The sequence below is a fragment of the Gouania willdenowi genome, chromosome 7 (genome assembly GCF_900634775.1).
Source record: "Gouania willdenowi chromosome 7, fGouWil2.1, whole genome shotgun sequence".
Lineage (NCBI taxonomy): Eukaryota > Metazoa > Chordata > Actinopteri > Blenniiformes > Gobiesocidae > Gouania > Gouania willdenowi.
In genome coordinates this window covers 39,164,920-39,186,073 of record NC_041050.1, presented here as the reverse complement: position 1 = coordinate 39,186,073, position 21,154 = coordinate 39,164,920, and the positions used below count along the sequence as shown (strand labels likewise).

Here is a 21,154-nt window from a genome sequence, read left to right as displayed (position 1 = left end):
TACTTTTTTTTCCACAGAAACATGAACATGATTTTTAAATTTTGTGAAATTTGTTGCAAATTTTTAATGGATTATTTGCAAGAAATTGAATAGCTTTAAAAACATTGCAGTCATGCAGCAATGAGCATGAAAAACTTTAGTTTGTTAATAAATAATACACTGTGTGTGTAAGAGCTGCTCAGTTAATTCACTTTATTGCATACAATTAAAAAGCTAAATCTGGTGTATTTCTCCTAAATATTCAATACTCAGACACGGGAAAATGACTGAATTAAAACAATTCCAATCCAGCTTGGTTAACAAAACTTGAATTAATGCGTTCTAAATTTGATTTGTTTAATGAGTTTGTTAACTTGGAAACAGTCTGTTTTTTAGAAATAGATTTAACACAAGGTGCAGTGACATTCATATAATCCTGAGCTGTGAGCGACAACTGGGAAATTAAATAAAAGCATGTACAATAATGAAAAAAAAACACCAAACAGTATCTATAAATGTACATATATGTTTGCTTTAGACTTTTTTAATGTAAAAAAACAGATTTCAACATCAGAACTTGTCTCAGTGACATCAAACCGTTTCAGTAAACTCCAAAAATCTTCAACATCTAAACATCTACAGCAGGATAAAGACCAGCACAATGTATATCAGCAGGAATAAAACACTCACTTCAAGTATTCATACAAAGATTTAAGGGACAAAGCCCTTTAAAAGCAGATTTGTATCAAATATTTGGTCACGTTTTCTACTCCGTTTGTATAAAATGTATAAACACTGTTTTTTATTAATAAAACTACATAAAAACTTGATTAATATAGAGGCATCAGAATCTAAAAGTACTTTCAGCTGAACAACTTTCCATTGCAGCACTTCCTAATAAAAACAAGCTAAACAGTGCGTTTAAAGAACAACTCTTCCTCGTGTTCACTCAGTGAAACAGTAAAAGCACTGAAGCTTTGGCTGATTTTTTGACTAAACTTGGACTATTTGCCCCAAAACAAGATAAAGACCTCAGTGTGAAGACTAAAAAAAGATTGATTATGTTATAAAGTATGAATTGAAGGCTGTAAAATCTGATCCCAGGATCACAAAGTGGAAAATTAAAAGGTTATAATGGCTTTGGTGTCAAAATTAGGCCTTTTTTTTAAATTTTTTTTAAAGAGTTTAGACTCTAAAAGCTTTAAATGAAGGGATATTTTCACAGCTTTGGAGGGTGTAAACATCCTGGGAAACGATGAAAAGCTGAAACACTTGTTACATTTCTTTGGAAACAACAGCGTCGTGTGTAGTTTAAGTGCGTAAACTGCTTCCTAGACGGTCGCTGTCATGCATGTTTCACACGTTCACATGCTTCCAAACACTCATTTAAAACATGCAGGACAGCAGCCGTCCAGGACAAGATCAAGTATTCAGCAGTGATTTCTAACTTTGGCTCCTTTGATCATTTACACATTAGAAAAGAACGACTGGAAATGAGCCTAAAGTTGTATTTTTTTATATTTTTTAGTAACAAAAACCTTATTTAAAATAAACTCGACATTTTCATAAACACCTGAAAGTATTTGTGCATAAAGCAGTTTACAAAAACAATGTTTCATGAACTAGGAACAACACATTTTTCTTTACTTTTAAAATTCCAACATTTTTTCTCACTTTTTTTTGCATCTGTTCCTTAAATCCTGACAATGTTTTTAAAATGTAGGTTTTTTTAAGTTACAACTTAAATTCCGATTCAAAAAAGCTCTAGAAATAATAGAAAAATATATGAATTCAGTAGAAAACGACACTACTTTTGGGAAAACAAAGTTGTAGAAAAAGGTAAACTTTCAAAATTGAGGGGAAAAAAACCCCAAAAAAGAAGAATAACATTTAGAACATTTTTAAATGCTTGAGTTTACAGTTAAAAACACAGAGGTAGGTCTCACTTCTTTTCCTTACACGTCCTTTAACATGTGTAATGTTTGCAGAAACGTTGCTCCTGCCATCTTTTACGTGTCTTTATTCGCAGGCGTAGTAGTCTTTGAGCGGAGCAAAGAGGTGTCTGATGACGGGGACGCTCCAGGAGCGACCCAGGAGCTTCTGTCGGGCCCCCCGACCCATGTTGGACACGTCGGTGTAGTGAACCGGGAAGCCAAAGATCCTGCGGGACAAAAGCACAGAGACGAGACAAAAAATAACCTGAACATTAACTTTGAGTTTGAAGACTTTTTGAGGTAAGAATTGTTTATTTTGGTGAGAATAAGTCACAACCTTTTACATTTCAAATTAAAAATGCGACTTACACAATGACGCGACTTTGGCCAACAGCACCAATCAGTGAGTGGAATGGGATTTGGTCTTAAACTGTTTTCACTAATGTGTCCTAAAACTTTCTAAATGTCCTTATTAGTAGATCTATGTCAAACAAAATACATTATTGTGCACCATATTGGTTTTATGAACTTTTAAAAATGGGACTAATTTACAGTTTTAGAGCCTGTGTTCCTCCAGAGTGTTTTTGTGCAGTTTTCTTAATGCTTTAATACTCTGTATCTATATGTGGCTTTGAACATCCGTACGGTCCCACTGCGTCCTCTTCTAGTGATTCCAGGGATGGACTATGGTGGGTTTTCATGGCTCTGTGGTTGATTGTGTACGTGATGTTCTCACCTCTCCAGCTCAGTGCACCACAGAATGTCCTCCTTCCCGTTCATTAACACTGGGAAGTGCTGGTCTTTGCCCTGTTTGATGGAGTTGGAGCGAGTCGTGATGGTGCGAACCTTTCCAAACTGTGACGTAACAGAGGACAGCGGATGAGTCAACATTTTTATTTATAAACAAACAAACAAACAGATCAAAGTGTGGATCCTCAACCTTAGCGACTCGTCCATGCTCCAAACAGTCCTGGAGCTCCAGTTTATCCATCCCTGAGGCACAAAGAGGCCTGGAGAACAGATGATTCATATACACACTGTTAGCCACGTGTGCTAAGCTATGTTAGCCAAACATGCTACTTTAAAGGGCACATGACACCTAAAGTCAATGCAACAACACACCCTAAATAGCGCGTTCTTTCATGGGGAGGTGTTTTAGACGTTTCAGTATTGAAATGTATGGTTAAAGCAAAATGGAAACACTTTTTACACAATTCCACGTCACAGGATGTGACGCACCTGGTCACATGACCACTTCTCTCTCAGAATATGCAAGAGGCAATTTGACAGATACTTTTGAGAAGCCTGACATTTCTGTTTAGAATATTACATAAGATCAATAACAAATATATTTTAATCTTCTGATAAACTGAATTCTGGGTTTTCATTATCTGTAAACATTAATCATGAAAACATCAAGATATAAAGGCTTGAAATATTTCACTCTATGTGTCACAAGTCTATATCATAAACGGGGTTAACAAAATATATAACGTTTTCATGATGTTGTACTTTTTTACGAGAAAATAATGTTTTACCTGTATAAAGTGTTGTCGAGCAGCATTTGTGTGTGTGTGTGTGTGTGTGTGTGTGTGTGTGTGTGTGTGTGTGTGTGTGTGTGTGTGTGTGTGTGTTGATAGGTTGGAAGGAGGAGACGGAGTCGTATCCTTCCTCTCGTTCATATAGATCAGACTAAATTTTTATCTACGACTCGTCTGAACCATTTCATGCTAACAACTATGTTATTACAACACTCACTATGTTAGCTAACTATGAGAGAATACTTGTTTTTGCTGACTATGATAGCTAAGCACTGAACTTTGCTAGTTTTGCATAGGCTATGTTAGCGACACAGGCCTTTAGCCCTGCCAAATGCGTTAGCAAAGCATGCTATGTTAGCAGGAATAGAACAATGTTATTTGCTAATTTATGCTGAATTCAAAGCACTTATGAATGACAAAGAACATTAAATTATCAGGTGAAATGATGGTAGCTTTAATGACAAAGACATGACTCATGGTGTTTTGCTCATGCAGCGTATTCCTACCTGTTCATCCCAGGTAGATTCCCCCAGAAGTAACGAGCACGGTGAGCAGCAGAGACCTCGATAGCATCGATCATCACAGGGTTACACTGAGGAAGAGGAGGGAAGATGTTAATCCCTTCCTGCATACGCACAGGTAAGCGTCATCAGAGGTCACCGACCTCCAGGAAGCGTGAGATGTCCCTCTTATCGTTGACGCCCATGGCCACGACGTTCTCAAACATCCAGAAAAATGGGCGGTTTTCTCCTTCTTTAGGTTTAGCTTCACTGAGCAAACGATAAAACTCAAAGAACAGCCGCCCTGTGCCTTCTGTTACACACACACACACACACACACACACACACACACACACATCCATGAGATACAAGAACATGCAGCTAACGACATACATCTCAACATAAACACTTAAGACGCTAACGCTAACAACATTAGCATTCTGGTTTGACTAAATCAAAAATCTTAACAGGAACGTAGAAGTTTAGACTGATCTTGGTGTTACGGTTCATCTAGTAATCATGCTATCTGGTGAATGATTTCTCCAATCATTTGGTGTACAGTTTTGATTAGTAATCATGTTATCTCATGACTAGTTCCTGATAAATTGAGAGCTATAACAGTTGGTGTTACGAGTTAACTAGTAATCATGGTATCTTGAGACTGATTTCTGACTTACTGAGCCTTGCAACAGTTGGTGTTAAGGTTTGATTAGTTATCATGTTACCTTTATAAGGACAGATGTCGTAAAATGTAAATAATGCCTTTGACACCAGTTACATTGCTGACCATATGAAGTGTAACACTGACAGATAAGGTTAAGGTTAGATTAGTGATCATGTTATCTGATAACTAGTTTCTGATTCCACGAGGGCTAATTCCAGTTGGTGTCACGAGTTATCTAGTAATGATGTCATCTTGAGACTGATTTCTGACTTGCTGAGGCTCATAACAGTTGGTGTAAAGGTTGGATTAGTCATCATGTTATCTCATGACTTATTATAAGGACGGATGTCATTAAAAATGTAACTGATGCTATTGACACCAGTTACACAGTCCTTCTCTTTCTGCTCAGAGCCAACAGCCTGTTGTTGTTTTTCCTTTGTTTCCATGACGATTATCTCACTGTGGTTGGTTTCTTTGTAATACAGAGTAAATATGTGCATTAGTTCGTACCGTACAGTCCTTTCCTGGCGGGGTTAACGATGGACAAGTCGTTACAGGGACTTCCTCCGATCACCAGGTCAAACGGACCCCACTCCAACATCTGAGTGGAAACAGAAAGAAGTACAGCCATGTATTAGCACGATGTTAGCATGATTAGCACGATGACGCTGCAGTTAAACACAAGCAGTACCAGGTTAAATGTTAGGATAAAGCGTACAAAGCTCCGCCTTCTGACCAATCAGTTCTCTTGTAAAAAGACCTGACAGAGAATAGATGATATAAAATACTATTAATAATCTACACCTTATGATGTAGGCTGAGCTGTATGAACGTAGCATCACAGACACAGACTGCACCCAAAATGAGGCGGAAACATGAATATTAACACGTCTGTGCTGTAATAAAGCCAAACTGTTAAATTAATAAACCACTTCGTAGTTCAGGTCCTTAAATGTGTTTGCTTACATTTTTCTTGGAGATGTTTCGAACATCATGGACATAGTGGATCTTTCCTTCATGTCTGACCACGCCCACTGAGATGGAGTCCTCGCACACTTCTGAAGCCACGTACTGATCCACCTTAAAACCCAAGTCTCTCAGGACCAGATAACCTTAAAACACACACACACACGCACATGCACACACGCACACACACAGACATGAGTCATCGACAAATCACAGCGGGGGGGGGGGGGGGGGGCTACAGACTAACCAGTGGCGATGCCGTCAAACAAAGAGAGAACTCTGATTGGCCGTCTCTGCTCTGCAGGGACTGCTGGGTAAATCTTTGGAGCCTCCTGGAAAACAAACATGAAAACAAGCTCAATATGAAGTATTGATCAGTTAATCAGCTTTTAATGAGCCCAAAGTTCACAGAAGGGATCCACCAATGAGAGCCCCTGATTACAAAGCTCCGCCCATTTTCTACACTTCATTACACACAGAACAACAACAAAATCCCACAAAACTACAACAAATAATCACAAAACAATCTCACACTAATCAACAACAATATTGCAACAAAAACACAAAATTATATAAATCATACAAAAAATCCCAGAGGAGATCAAACATCGTCGTGACGACGGCGTTTGGAAGGAACAATCAAGTGTCAGCACATTACAGCGTGTGTGTGTGTGTGTGCGTGTGTGGACTCACAAACTCGTGTCCGTTGTCGTTGGCGAAGAACTCCTGCAGCTTGAGGCTCCAGTCGTGGCGTCGTCTGAGGACGCCGTACGTTAGCGGGGGCTGACACATGTAGCAGCGCCACGGGTCCAGGTAGCGTGCCTGGTTGGAGGCCCCGGGGTCCACGAGGATGTCCAGACAGTCCACGCAGAAACACCTGCAGCACACACACACACACTGAACATACTGGTGCTCCTCGTTTCTCACACACACACAGAGTTGAGGTCAATTAGAATTGTAGTTGCGTAATTGATGATTGATTACAATTATGCTGCAATTTTAATTGAAAAAATATGTTGCCTTTAACTGACTAATTGATTAACTGACTTGGAAATTCTATAAAAAAATTTGTCAATTATAATTTGATTGAACGCAAACCTGTTAAAAAATGTTTCATTATAAGTTTTCCCACAACTTGTCAGTAACTCTTCACTCATACAGGTGGTAAGGGTTAGTAGTTAAAGTTAGGATATTATAGATTATTTATAGCTATTGATAAATTCCAACTTTTATCCATAGCATCTCTTCTTCACTGCTAGATTAGCTGCATGCCAACTGACCACTGGGATACCAGCGCCCTCTGCTGGTCCAAACAAATATCTGACGTAAATACAGTACAATGACTGTTTTTTTTTTAATGTCTAATTGTTAAGGCACAAAATACATTTTCAGTTGCACTTTTAAACAGAAAAATAACTATTATGCAGTTTTGCATTGTTTACTAAAGAACCAGAATTTAAATTAACAGGCTTCTTCTTCATTTGTATGGTTCCTTTATTTATTTCATTCAAGATTTATTTTCTAGTTTTTTCCCCCAAAAAATAAAGGAATATTTTTCAGTCATCATTTGTCTACAGTCCCATTTTGTAAAATAAATCGTGAGAGAATCGTATCGTGAACCCAGTATCGTGAATCGAATCGTATCGGGAGTTGAGCGAATCATTACATCCCTATTAAATTGTAAATGAACATGGATAGGAAATTTAACTGTAATTGAAACAAACATCAGGCTCTCAGGGTGTGTGTGTGTGTGTGTGTGTGTGTGTGTGACCTGCAGCAGTTTGCGTTCCCACACAGTAAAACTTCTCGTCCTCCACAGCACACGGTGCAGTACGACTGATAACCATCGTCATCGTACATGTACGACATCTCCAGGTAAACATCCTATACACATGCACGCACACACACACATTATTGTAATAATTTGGGCTCTTATTTTGAAAAGCTGTGAGTTATGCTGACCTTGCATGTTTGGCACAGGCCTCCTTCAAACAATGGGTGAAAGGTCGCTGCTCTGGTCTTTCCACAGGAGAGACAGAAATCTAACACAAAGCAAACGCTTGCGTTAGATTAATGTAATGCACATCTGTACCAGCAGGTGTCACTAAACCCACCTTCAATACTTCCTTTGTTCTGAAGAACTTCATTCACCATTTGTTCTGAAGGGGAGAGGAACACTCGTTATTATCACTTCCTGTTCCTGTGTCACTCTCAGAACAAACTCCATTACAGATGAATTCATGCAACATTTGACAATATTTGCACGCTCATAATTTTTACACTTTATTTTGAAAATATCTGTTAGGGATAGGGTTTGGTGAAGCTAACGGAGATAACTCCAGGATATAATTATCTAGCTTAGTATAGGCCCTAAAGCACACAAAAAACTACAGAAAACAACAAACATGAACAACTACAAAAACACAAACAACAAAACTACAAATTTAAACAAAACGACACCAAAACTACACACAGTTGTGTTGTTGTGTGTTACAGTGAAGATGTGGGGAGGCTGTACCTCTGCTGTACGACTCCTCTACCTCAGCTTTACTCTTACACACACTGACTTTGGACCTCTTAGTGTTGGGGAAGTAGTCGCTGAGGGAAACGTCCTGGACACGGTGGTCCAGAGGGTTGGTGTCTGTGACACACACACACACACACCACATACACACATTAGTCCTGCTCCTGGGCTCATGGGGCCCTAAAGTGGACTCACTGTCGTTGGGTCTGGGTTTGAGTCCCTCCCCCCCTTTAGGCAGGAAGCCCCCGTTGGCCCAGTCCAGCATGGGTTTGACCTGCTCATCAGGACTGTCCGACTCACAGGGAGGAAACGTCTTCTCAGCTCGAACACTCGCCATCTGACACAGAGCAGGACAACGTCATTACTAGAGCTAAAGTATCTATAAATGTGTGTTTGGATCAATTTATCTGTTAAATATGTACACAGCCTTCTACCACCAGGGGGCGCAAACACCACCCATGAAAACACTGCTACTGTTTTAAACTGTACCTGTAGTGAATATCATCTATAATAGTAGAGGTTTAGTCTGTTTGTTTTCCATAAAAGCATCAGGAGAAAATCAAACACACCGGTTTGTGGCTGTTGTGACACAGTTTGTGACCAGACTAAATAATGGTTCTATCTGAGCAACGAGAACCAGTGTTTACTTTTATTATAATAATGGCCCCGTACTACAGACTTCAAAGACTTCAAAATCTGGTGGCTACGTGCTAAGCTAACCAAGTCTCAGAGGAAGAAGCACATTAAGCTCAGCACGACAACAAAAAACACAAAACAAAAACAAAAAGATAACTCCACAAATAAACTAAATTACAAAAAACACAAATGACAACAAAAACTAAACAAATAAAAACTCAATAAAGACCCAAAAAACAGCAAAAACGGAAATACACAAAATGAAATACACAATGGACGAAACTAAAATACAAAAACTAAAAAAAAAAACACACAAATGAAAACAACACAATCACACAAAAATAAAAAAACTCCAAAAATACACAACAGTACAAAACACTTTGTAAAGATACATAAATTGACAAGAGAAATTTTTAAAAATACAACAAAAAACAGCAAAAACGACTAAAAAGATATGAATGAAAACATAATAAAAACTCTAAAAAGACCCCAAAACAGCCACAGAAATATACAGAAATGGCAACAAAAATTACAACAGAAATACACAAAATGAATGGAAATACAATAACTAAAAAAACACCACACAATATGACTAAAAAAACACAAATGAAAACAAAAATATTAAAAACTCAACTATAATACACAAAAACAAGCAAAGAAAGGAAGGGAAAGATGAAGTGACCTCCAGAGCCTGGAACACGGCTCTACGATACGAGGCCAGCTTTGTGTACGACGCCTGGCTGAAGAACTTTGGGAAGGAAGTGATGGAGTCCAGTTTATCAGCTGACACCTGCAAAGACAGGGGTGCAGGTTTGATTTGACGTCGCCCCCTTTTGTACGATGTATTACCTACTGTACATAAGCAGAAAAACATTTAGTATAGCACCATGTCAAGTTTACCTGTAGTTCTGAATATTCTGTAGATGAGCTACAACCTGTTCCTGTCACATGATCAATAAAATACTGATGAGCAGTGACTCAAATCTAGAAGATTAGTATTCACTACTTTTATTTAATATTACAACAAGCTAACACTTAAAATTATTTAAGTTATATCTTTCTTTTCTTGCCCAACAATCAGACGCGTGTCGCATCGCACGCTAACAAAAACACCTCTATGGCGTTACTTAGCTTCCTTAATTACGTGAGGGTGCTCAGAGCATAGACAGGGCGCAGAAACTGAAATCGAGAACATAAAAACAGTGCATCACGCGTAATAAACAGTATCGTGGCTTTTAAAACTGCTCTGCGTGTGCTCACGTTTGATCTGAGCACTGGATGGTATTTCTCAGCATTTCTCAGAGTGTGATACGTCCTGGACCAAGGCTTCTTTCAGCCTTAATATTTGTGGAGACATTTCAGCCATTGTTTGTGATTGGTGTGGACACACACTCAGGGCTAAAGTCCATCTCTCCTCCCATCTCCTCTCCTGTGTGTAATCCTCACCTCTGAGAACTTTCCGTCTCCGAACCACTGTAACCACCTCATGCCGTGGTTGGCCCGTCGTTTCCCAGTAGCTCTCCACGTCACCACCATACCGGGCCACCACGAGAACCCTTTGATCTTCCCCCACACCAGCTCTCCGATGGAGAAGCCCTTGTTGTCCTGCAGGAGGAACAGGACTAACATCAGCAGAAGTCTATAACTTGTCTAACATGTCCTCCTGGGTGGGTTAAGGTCCATCTGGACTCACGTTGTACTCAGTGTGGGTCTCTGAGCTGCTGGTGGTGCTGCTGCTCTGGGCCGAGTCTTTAGAGTCCTGCTCCATCAGGTCCACATGAGGGGTGTTGGTCCGAGGAAGGAACGAGTACTGGAAGAAGGTAGAGGAGTGACCCTTCACCAGAACTTAATACACTATACAAACTGAACCATTTAGTTCCCTTTTTATCTAAAACCAGGCCCTCGCTGCATGTTTTAGGACCATATCACACATTTACATAAGATTTGTCCAGAAAACAAGACAAACACTACAAATTTCACTCATAATCTTGTGTAAAATCTCTACGTAATGACGTGGCTGCACGTGCCAATCGGGTGATTCTCTGGTTGGTGGAATTTCACAGAAAATGTAATGGTAATATTTAAATGACACGGACTAAACCCTCACTTCCGGGGCGGTGTGTAGCTCAGTGGGATGAGCGCCTGCCCCATGTACAGAGGCTGTAGCTCCTCACCTGCAGCGGGTCCAGGCTCGATTCCCGGCCTGGGACCCTTTCCTGCGTGTCATTCCCTACTCTCTCTCACCCCCTTCCTGTCAAGCAACTGTCATATAAAGGCCACTAGAGCCAAAAAAATCCTTTAAAAAAAAAAAAAATAAATAAAAAAATAAACCCTCACTTCCATTTTCTGAAACCATGTCACAAATTTCCATAATATTTTTCCTGTAAACTGTTGATGTCAGTGTAACCCTCACAGCTTCTTTGAATCATCTGAAGCATAGAAATATAAAATATAAACAGTAGTTGACTCTATTAACCCTATTCATCATATTTGGAATGGTTTCACGCAGTTAACAACAGTAAAGTATCTAAACAGGGAAAGATGATGAAACAGAAACATGTCAAATCTGACACGGGATTCAGAAGTTTTTTCCTACTCTGATAGAAAATGGAGTTAAACCAGTCTAAAGCTGGTCTTAGTCCAGTCCAACACTGGTCAAAGTACCATGTGACCATGTGACCATGTGGGTATCGTACCAGTACGATGTGCGGCTCCTGTTTGCGGTTTTGTCTGCGAGATTTGGTCGTAGGTTTGACTCCGGCCTGGAAGATGGTTCTGGGTCGAGGTCTCTGTCTGAGGCTGAGCTGAGAGGACCCTACATCCTACACACACACACACACAGTTAATACACCCTCTGTGAGTGTGTGTGTGTGTGTGTGTGTGTGTGTGTGTGTGTGTGTGTGTGTTTTCAACCTGACTGTCTGATTCCCAGAGACTCTCCTGCTCCTCTGATTGGTTTCTGCGTCTCTTTCTGCTTCTGCTCTCGTCTCCATCTGACAATAAAACACACAAATCAGTGAGAAGATTGTGGATCACATCTCTTTTCTCTGTGTGTGTGTGTGTGCGTGTATATGTAAGCGTGTGTGTGTGTGTGTGTGTGCATGTATATATAAGCATGTGTGTGTGTGTGTGCATGTATATATAAGCGTGTGTGTGTGTGTGTGTGTGTGTGCATGTATATATAAGCGTGTGTGTGTGTGTGTGCGTGCATATGTATGCGTGTGTGTGTGTGTGCATGTGCATGTATATATAAGCGTGTGTGTGTGTGTGTGTGTGTGCATGTATATATAAGCGTGTGTGTGTGTGTGTGTGCGTGCATATGTATGCGTGTGTGTGTGTGTGTGTGCGTGTGCGTGTGCGTGTGTGTGTGTGTCACCTTGTGGTGAGGTGTTGTTATCAATCAGTTTGGGGCTGAAAGGAGACGGTGGTTCAGCTGCAGTCAGAGGACTGTTCTCATTGGTCAGCTCCACGCCGCTGTCACTCTCTGATAGGCCGTCGACGAGAGGTGTGGCTCCTTTTACCGCCACCTGGACGCACTGAAAGGAGAGACTTCACTATTGTACGTCAGCGAGAACTAAACGGGGCGAGTTTGTTTGTCTCTCTTACAGTTTAAAACGTGTGTGTGTGTGTGTGTGTGTGTGTGCGTGCTCATATTGAATAAACGGCGTGATCTGACGCACACGGTCACTAAAACCAAGTAAACCTCCTGAAGCAGTTCCCAGCAGCTGCTGTTAGGGTCGGACTGGTCATCATGTTATCCTGTGACTGATATCTGACTCATTGAGTGATTGTACCAGTTGGTGTTGAGCTAAAATGTGCGATCATGCTATTTTGTGACTCATTCAGTGCTTGTTGTTGATGTAAACACACACATTTGTACTTTTTTTAATTCCTCCTCATGTTTCAGTGCACGTTTCACCTTCACCTCACACGTCTGGACTTGATCTGACACATTGTGTATTGAATATGCCCCGCCCACTCACACTATGTCTTTAATATGCCCCGCCCACTCACATCAGAGGCAGATCCAGTTGATCCTTCCTAAAGTATTTGTCCATAGACTCGCTAAAGAAAAAAAACAGGCATTGTAATTTTGTCCCAAATTATTATATTTATTAAATAAATACATTTTTTTACTTATTAATTTTTTCTTCTACATTTTCAAGTTAAATTTGACAGAGATTGTACAAATATAACATGTTTTATGTAGTTAATATACCTAATAGTTTTGTTATTCTAATTTCTCATTACGTTATATATTTAAACATGATTAGTTTATTTCTGCTTTCATTGTCAGACGCCGTCTCTGAACGCTCCCACATTCCTGCAGCCAGGCTCCGCCCCCTCAGGCTGCGACACAAACGTCAACACAGATTAACTCAACCAGAGACTCTGTGGGAGAGGGTTTAACCTGAGACTCTGACTCAATTCATCTAGGATCAAAGCGCAAACACCTCAGTTGCCATGGAAACACAGTATGTGCAGCACATGTTATATAAAATAATATAATCCTATTTTGTGGTGTTATATATAGATTTTCTCGTCATCCACGGCTTTGATACGTCTTTAAAAAAAGGAAAATGAAAGAGAATATCATAATAAATGTTTGATTTTAAATCCATAAAAATGACTGTTATTATGTGTCATTACAATTTCCAGGACATCCAACGCACTTTGGTGTGAACAAATTCAGACATTTTTACCAATTGCTCCTTAAATAAGTCAATAGTCAAACTGTTTGGTACTAGTGAAAAACTAATCAATAATAAATGATTAATAGACACAGAGCCAAGCTACAATGGCCTCATGTAAAGGATTTTAAAAATTCACGAGTGATGAAATAACCCAAAGTTGGGGTCAAAAATAAAAATAAAGAAGTTGCATAAAGAACTAATTCTGATGAACTACGGCCGGGCCCGCAGAACGTCTCTGCACCGTATAGAACGTCCCACGTTCCTGAGAATTCAGTAAAATGACTCGTTTCTAAAGAGTAAAAAAAAGTCTCAGAGAGGCTCTAGACATCCGCTCATAGAATATCCATGTCAAGTTACAGCCTGATTCCACGAGCATTAACAGAGGAGTAGTCATTGGAAAAATGGGCCCTCCTGGCCCCTGTGACACGTACGGGGTAATGGGCTCCATTTATATATTGGTTTGTGCCAATTATTCGGTACCACCAACTGTCTTAATATTGGACTCACAAATAAATGAGAAATCGACTTTGGTGAGGGGGTGGGGGGAGGGGGAAGAGAGAGGAGAGGCTCGAGGGTAGTAAATGTAAAGGGTGGGAAGAGTTGATTATTTTAAAGTGAGAGTGAGATGTGAAATTGTAGTTGTGTATATTGTATTTATTATGTTGTGTAATCAAACCAGTCTGGTGACCAGTGTGAAGCTTAGCTATAATGGTGGTGTCTGTGGACAGAGGGAAGGAGTGAGTGGTAAACAGGTATTTAGGATCAACGTGTCTAAAGTTAAGCCCAGTATGAGTTTTATCCCGAAGTCTAAGACCAGTGCATCGTAGACCAGTGTATGTGTAAGAACCACTACTGCAAACCCAAGCGCCGCCCCAGAACTGAAGATGCAGCCAGGCCAGCAGAGAAAGTGGGGGCCAGGGAGCCCCAAGCCACCACCCCACGGCCGATCAACCCCCTAGACGCCCCCAAGGTCCCAAGCTGAGAGGCAGCCACCGCCCCCATATACACATCCGAGAAAGCCCCAGGGAGCCGAGGACCCAGCGCACCCCACCACTGACCCCAAGGCCCCACGCCAACATACATGCCGCTCCCTTCATTCAAATGAATTGTTTAGTGAAAGAAATGATTCATCAAAACACTGACACATTTATAACACTGACTCAGCGACTGTCTGACAGGTGTAAAAGCTAAAGTAAACAGTGTGAGATCACCTGCTTCACTTGTGATTAATTCACTTTTATTCTATTTTCCTCTTCTTGTTGCTCGGTAACGAGTGACGTCTCACCCTCACTGGTTCCTATTGGCTGATTAATGGAGCAAAACGTGTTCTCATGTCTTATGGAAAGTGTTTTAACATTTAATCAGTAGGATTGATTTCAAAATGTTAAGTGTAGATCTCTGCACAATGTTGACATGTTACAAATATATTTTCACCCCCCCCCCCCCCCCAACCCCCCAAGGGTAGGGCCCAGAAAGCCCCCCGCCTGAGACCCTAGCGGAGGAGCTAAGACCCACGCCCAGCAGACAACCAGGGCCGCGTGCCGAATGGGCAGCTGGCGGGCGCCCGCAGGCGGGCCCAGAGCCAGCAGAGACTGGACCCCAGGCCAGAAGAACCCGGAATAGAAGCAGCACCAGGAGCAGCCCGCCCAGGAACGACAACCACATCCCCAGCCGCCTACGGCACTAAGGGGATGCTATGAGTTGCTCCGCCAGCCCCCAGGCGCATCGACCGAGCCCCCCAGAGCACCCCAGATCACCCTTTATCGATGCTGCCCACGCGATGAGCCTTAGTTATTGCTAAAGTCACCCCCTCAGGGGCCCAGCCAGACCGCCACACTGGCATGCAGTGTACGCACCGCACCCGCAGGCATGCAAGGGCACGGCATGCACCACCCACGCCAGAAGACCCCCGCCAGGACCGGCTGAGCCAGCCTGCCAAGCCCGCCAGACCCCAAGAGCACCCCCTGGGACCGGGAACAGCCAGGAGCGAGCTCCTAGGCGAAGCTCCCCGGGGGCGCCCCCCCACCCCAGCCCACGAAACGGCCACGGACCGCATAGCCCCAGATGGCTCAAGGACAGCAGCCCAGGCCCCGCTGCTCACTGGACAGCTCAAGCCCCCCACCGGTACGCGATCGACCCGCGGCCACCACCAAGGGGGGGAGGCACTTCAATGGCACACATCTAGTGCGGAACAGCAGCCCCCAGCCAAAGACGCCCCAGGCCCACCCACCAGTCCGCAGATAGCAGGACAGACCTACCTGGCGGCCGACAGCGACCCCAACCACTGGAACAGCTACTGTAGCTACTGGTTCATTCTAGTTTATGTTGATTATTTCTACTTTTTTTTAAAGTTGTACTGGTTTCTAATGTTTCTAATGGGTTATACTGGTTCATACTCAGTTATACTGGTTTCTACTGGTTTATGATGGTTTCTAAAAGTGGTACTGATGTGATTTATGATGACGAAGCTTTTCTTATTTTACGGAAATTCTCTGAAGGTTCAGGATGTTCAGACAGAAAATTACTAACACTTTTCTAGGGAAGCTGGAGTGCATGTTCCATCCTGTACGTGCACACTCTACTGTTCCATCCTGTACGTGCACACTCTACTGTTCCATCCTGTACGTGCACACTCTACTGTTCCATCCTGTACGTGCACTCTACTGTTCCATCCTGTACGTGCACTCTACTGTTCCATCCTGTACGTGCACACTCTACTGTTCCATCCTGTACGTGCACACTCTACTGTTCCATCCTGTACGTGCACACTCTACTGTTCCATCCTGTACGTGCACACTCTACTGTTCCATCCTGTACGTGCACACTCTACTGTTCCATCCTGTACGTGCACACTCTACTGTTCCATCCTGTACGTGCACACTCTAAAGCGTCACATTCAGCAGTCGCTCCCTTCATTCATATGAATTTAATGTTTATTGAAAGAAATGATTCATCAAAACACTGACACATTTATAACAATGACTCAGCGACTGTCTGACAGGTGTAAAAGCTAAAGTAAACAGTGTGAGATCACCTGCTTCACTTGTTCTCTGTGATTAATTCACTTTTATTTTATTTTCCTCTTCTCGTTGCTCGGTAACGAGTGACGTCTCACCCTCACTGGTTCCTATTGGCTGATTAATGGAGTAAAACACGTTCTCATGTCTAATGGAAAGTGTTTTAACATTTAATCAGTAGGAGTTGATTTCAAAATGTTAAGTGTAGATCTCTGCACAATGTTGACATGTTACAAATATATTTTCACGTGACTAATTCAAACGTATATACAGATATCAGTAATTCCTTTTCACATGTAAAAATAACAATTGTCCCACATCTCAGATTAAATGTTTATTATTATTTATTATATGTAACACACATTTAAATATTTATAAATATTGATGAATAAATATTTAACATTTATTCACTTTTGCTGATGTTTGATCACATGGAGTTGTTGTTGTTTTATTTTTAAATGTTATATTGTGTGAACAGCACGACACGATAACTATTGTTGTAATAGAGCTATATAAATAATTACAGATTTATCCTGGTTTACTATACATACTGATTTAGTTATACTGGTTTATACTGGTTTACAATGATTTATACTGGTTTATGCTGGTATTTCTCAATAAATCTGACATGAAAGAAGCTTCATAACGTGCTCATTGATGACATTGTTAGAAAGTTATATCTGCATTTGTTTTTTCTGGCTTCCTATATATATATATATATACTGTATATATATATATATATATATATATATATATATACTGTATATATATATATATATATACTGTATATATATATATATAGCATGTATGACATTAACCCAGCATTCAGTGATTATATTAACAGATGAATAGATAGATGAGATAACTGTATTGTTTTGTAATGAATTGATCAGATTATTGGAACTAATCATAACATAAATAACACTAAATAAATAATAACTGACACTGTTTTTATTTTACAGTTAATCAGACATAAATATCAACATTGGCCTGAAATAAAAAGGAAGGAGAAGTGAACATATGGTGGAGAAAGAGGAAGAACGGCTAACGGACGAGTGTGTGTGTGTGTGTGTGTGTGTGACTCACTGCAGTCGTCATGTCCTTGTTGTCCTCCATTATATCAGAGTTTTTGTTTGAAGGCATTGCTGTAAACTCTTCCTTTTCCAACCTGTGGGATTCAAACACACAATGATCAGCCACAACATCACGACCGAGTGTGTGTGTGTGTGTGTGTGTGTGTGTGTTTCAATCAGGAAAATAGTTTTGTTTGCTTGAATTAAAAATCTTTCCTAAATCTAATCTAGAAACTAATCTGCTTTCTTATGACGTCCTCAGGGTGAAAGTCATTTATATTTAATATATGTTTAATATTCACTTCAATATTTCATATTTAAAGGTAAAGTATTTTATACTGAAAGGTAAAGTGTTTTATTTTGAAAGGTAAAGCAGATTATTTTCACAGTGAGGGGAAGAGACGAAGCTGTGAACAATAGAAACTCTACAAGGTATGAAGTGAGCGCGGGAAAGAAGAGGAATGTGGTCACACACACACACACACACACACAGGGCCTCTCTCCCCCCCCCCCGGGCGGCCCCTAGCTCGCCCCAGTCCTTCCTCTGTGTAGAACAAGCTTCTGCAGAGCGGTGATAAACATGTTGGAGCAGAGCTCAGGATGCCACAAATGTCCTCATAAAAACCTCCGTCAGCCAATCACACGCTCCCAAATGTCCTCAAAAAACCAGGATCAGCCAATCACGCGCTCCTTCACTTTCAAACAACAGAAACACTAAACTATTACTTTTTATTAAACTCATTCATCTTATATCTCACTTTTAATGTATTTGTTTTTACATTTTTACATTAATGTGTTGTATTTTAATCCAATTAATTCTCTATGCTATTAATGTAGAGAACACATGTGCAACTGGCGGTTCGGGGGCCACATGTGGCCCTTGGTCTAATTTAGTGCGGCCCCCCTCAAAGTAAACGCATCAAAAGACATTGAAAAAATTACATAGAAATACACAGAATGATTCCAAAAACACACAAGATGACCACAAATAATAATAAATGCAAATAAATACACAAAACAAGAGAAAAAGACACAAAAAAATAATTCACAAAAACTCTTTTTGTTTCCTGTGTTAATGCTCAGAATGCTCATTATTATTAATGCTAACATGAATGTTGATCATTTTTGTGGCCCAGCTGTGACAACAGTGACACATGGCCTCTGATTAGACAGAAAATACTGAGTTAACTTCCAGAAAAACAAATGGTAATATTATTAATATTATTATTTTAACCAAATAAAGAAGAAATTCCTCACGTACATGTTTTATTACATGTAATTTCTAACTGTAAATACGTGGTCAAAGAGACAGAAATGTTGGATCTCTCGGAAAATGTTGCCACGAAATCTAACAATATGTCGGGGTTCACTTTCTGAAAAGGAAACTAAACCCTCACGCACATATATTTTCTGACGTAAACGGGTGGTCTAATGTCTAGCTTTAACACGTGTAGCAAACAACAAAGAGATGTGAAATTAACTTTATTTACTGTATTAAGAATATTTAGTCGGATTTCAGGAAGTGGTTTCCAACCTTTTTGGGATCGTGACTCTATTTATATACATCTATATTATATCTACATTTTTGATAGTGTGTAATAAACACACAGTATAGCCAGGATTAGTGACTAAGGGACATGATGTGCCACGTCTGATATTTGTATTTAACAAATGTTTAACAATTGTTCTCGTAGGAGTTCTTATTATTTTTCTTCCATAACTAATTTGTCCGAGAACTCCTCCTAAATTATTAATACAGCAGTAATAACACATATGTCGTCTCATAGGGACAATGTCAAGGATGTGCAGTCGACCTTTTTTGGAGCCAAAATGTCAAAGTCAAGGTCAAGGTCACGCCATGTGTCAAAAACCAAAATGTTCCATATCTCTATGAATATTGATCATACAAGTTCAATGTTTACATTTATGAAAAGTTCATCTCAAGTGGATTATTTTATGTCATTAGACCAAAGCTGTACGACCGACCAGTAAAAAGATCAGTAGGGGTCAAAGTTCATGACGTCACAAAAAAACCCCCACTTTTTTCTCTATAACTTGGCCACTGGTACCATTGAACAACATTTCCTCTCAATGTGTGACCTTGACCTTTGCTCAAGGTCATATTTAAGGTCAAGGTCAGTCTTCTGTTTTTCCTGAATTATAACTTTCAATTTATTTAGTAAAAAGAACAAACTTGTCAACAAATCCAGACACAGGTTGTTATTTTCTAATTCAAATGCGTATTTGCCTTGTGAACACAAGCGTTTTCTAGTTTTCTAGTGTATTTTTTCCTTTTTATCTTTATGCAGAAATGTATCTGAACTCATATTTGAGAAGGTGAAAGTTTTGTATTGTGTTTTAATTGAAAAAGGAATGATAATTAAAACTACTCTTAAATATATTTATTTAGGAATGAACACATTCCAAATGACCTTATTTAAATTTCAGGCTACCCCACATAGGGGTCACGACCCCTAGGTTGAAAAACACTGCTGTAGTGACTGATTTGGGAAAAATGTGTAAACTGTGAAACGGAAAATCATAGACTCTCTTTTACTCTATATTTATATACAAACACAAAACAAAAACATGCATTTATATATATATATATATATATATATATATATATATATATATATATATATAGAGAGAGAGAGAGAGAGAGAGAGAGAGAGAGAGAGAGAGAGAGAGAGAGAGAGGTGAAAGTAACGGATTACAAGTACTCACGTTACTGTAATTGAGTTGCTTTTATTGGTACTTGTTTGATTATATTTCTAAATCAGTAATTTTACTTGTACTCAAAATGTTGAATTAAATTAATTAATGTTATTTTATTTTTAACAAAAAATTATACAATTTGACAAACATTTTATTGCCTTTGTGGAAATTATTCTATGTTAAGTTTCTACATGAGATGTTTACTGTATGTAAGGGACCCGTACCAAGATTTATTACCAACTATAAACTAAAGTAACTAATAACTTATACTTTGAGTATTATATACCAGTGCTCTTTACACCTCTATCTATATCAAATAAATATATGTGCATGTGCAAGAAATATTGTTTTAAAATAAACAAGTGAAACTTGTTACACTTACACTGACATTTAAACTGTATTTAATGTTTTTAAAGCTGAAATGAGCAAATAATTAGCAGATAGTGCAGAAGGACACGTGCACGTGCATTAATAATTAAGTAATGAATGCATGAAGAAGTGTGTGTGTGTGTGTGTGTGTGTGTGTGTGTATGTGTGTACTTTACCTGAGTGTTTAAGTTGCAGTGAAGTCCGTGTGTGTTACAGAAAGTTATTCAAACTGTCCGTGAACACACACACACACTCTCTCACACGAGTGTGTGTATAATAATAATAATAATAATAATAATAATAAAACTAAACACTTACATAAGCGGAGAGTTGAGCTGAAGCTGATCCTGGTCCGTCTGTCCACGAGCGCGTGTCCGTCCGTGCTCGCGCTCTGCTCGTGTCCCACTGAACACGCCGTGAACCTCCGCGAGGCCCCGCCCACCTGCTGCTCATTGGTCAACTCAAGTGAAGGTAAGAGGAGGCCCCGCCCCCTCTGAGTATTGGCCTGTAAAATAATAATAATAATAATAATTTCAATT

The 21,154-nt window shown here is 39.9% G+C and overlaps 1 protein-coding gene across 2 annotated transcripts; it reads right to left on the bottom strand.

Annotated features, from left to right (window-relative positions):
* Positions 1-507: 507 nt before the first annotated feature.
* Positions 508-21,043, bottom strand: dnmt3bb.1 (DNA (cytosine-5-)-methyltransferase 3 beta, duplicate b.1). 2 transcript variants are annotated; one of them, XM_028453097.1, is made up of 22 exons: positions 20,934-21,043; positions 17,542-17,623; positions 12,121-12,280; positions 11,658-11,737; positions 11,441-11,566; positions 10,438-10,554; positions 10,191-10,349; positions 9,427-9,534; positions 8,304-8,445; positions 8,103-8,225; positions 7,699-7,743; positions 7,547-7,626; positions 7,356-7,468; positions 6,278-6,461; positions 5,832-5,916; positions 5,585-5,730; positions 5,129-5,219; positions 4,119-4,267; positions 3,961-4,046; positions 2,854-2,923; positions 2,650-2,768; positions 508-2,140 (listed from the first exon to the last, which is right to left on the bottom strand). In XM_028453097.1, coding segments are annotated over exons 1-22 (2,409 nt in total). In that variant the 5' UTR covers positions 20,936-21,043; the 3' UTR covers positions 508-1,998. The 2 variants fall into 2 exon arrangements, with proteins under 2 accessions (XP_028308898.1, XP_028308897.1); XM_028453096.1 differs by having other exon boundaries at positions 8,103-8,445.
* Between the last annotated feature and the right edge of the window lie 111 nt (positions 21,044-21,154).